The sequence below is a fragment of the Ceratina calcarata genome, unplaced genomic scaffold (genome assembly GCF_001652005.2).
Source record: "Ceratina calcarata isolate Rehan_Ccalc_2016 unplaced genomic scaffold, ASM165200v1 scaffold340.2, whole genome shotgun sequence".
In the NCBI taxonomy this organism is placed as follows: domain Eukaryota; kingdom Metazoa; phylum Arthropoda; class Insecta; order Hymenoptera; family Apidae; genus Ceratina; species Ceratina calcarata.
The window spans coordinates 12,339-13,182 of NW_017156830.1; the positions used below are offsets into that span (position 1 = coordinate 12,339).

The 844-nt window shown below is 42.3% G+C and overlaps 1 protein-coding gene across 1 annotated transcript; it reads left to right on the plus strand.

Annotated features, from left to right (window-relative positions):
• Nucleotides 1-6: 6 nt before the first annotated feature.
• Nucleotides 7-557, plus strand: LOC113464351 (uncharacterized). Its single transcript, XM_026813604.1, has 2 exons — nt 7-168; nt 292-557. The coding sequence occupies exons 1-2, from the start codon at nt 42-44 to the stop codon at nt 534-536; spliced, it is 372 nt and encodes a 123-aa protein (XP_026669405.1). The 5' UTR covers nt 7-41; the 3' UTR covers nt 537-557.
• Nucleotides 558-844: the final 287 nt, after the last annotated feature.

An 844-nucleotide genomic window follows, 5' to 3' on the forward strand; every position in this document is an offset into this window, starting at 1 on the left:
TAACTTACAGATTCGGCAGAAAGTTTCGAACAGATATTCCTATGAGAAGCGAATGGAAAAACGGTAGACCGTACAGATTCAATGGCTGGAACACATGGTTTACTGACGGAAGTAAGGACGACAAGGGAGAAACAGGCTGTGCCTGGGTCTCCGATGGACTGACAAATGGTAAATCTGAATACCTGGGCAGATTTGCCACAGTCTACCAGGCTGAGGTCATAGCGATTATGCGGTGTGCAGAAGATCTAATTGAAAGAAATATAAAACATGATCATATAGTTATTTTCACAGATAGCCAAGCGGCAATCAAAACGATGGAAAAATCATGCTATAAATCCGTGATAGCACTGGAATGCTTCGACCGACTAAATGAATTAGCATCGGTAAACAAAAGGGTGGTCTTATGCTGGTGCCCAGGTCATAGAGGAATACCGGGTAACGAAGAAGCAGACAGATTGGCAAAAATTATAGTAGAAGAGAAAAGACCGGGATTAGAACCCTGGTTGCCGGTACCATATGCAGACTTTAAAAGTTGAATTGAAAAGATTCTCGCTTGCCAGACTAAAAGAAAGATGGTCAAACACAACGACATGCAGACAGGGAAGAGAAATGATAGGCGAAATAAATGTGGGAAGAGCCAAAGAGATTCTGAAAATGAACCGCGGAGACTCGAGAATCCTTACTTACGTATTGACGGGACATGCACCGCTCAATTACCACCTGTATAAAATGGGGGTAAAAGAAAACGGAAACTGTACCTGTGAAACGAACGAAATGCAAACCATAAACACTTACTCGTCGACTGTGATAGATTCGAAAGAAAAAGGAGAGAGATGTTCGGTAT

Bases quoted from the DNA above. Each gene is read 5' to 3' on its own strand.
- LOC113464351 (XM_026813604.1), top strand. From the start codon at position 42: ATGAGAAGCGAATGGAAAAACGGTAGACCGTACAGATTCAATGGCTGG. The intron at 169-291 runs GTAAATCTGAAT...TTATTTTCACAG, and splicing joins CTCCGATGGACTGACAAATG to ATAGCCAAGCGGCAATCAAA.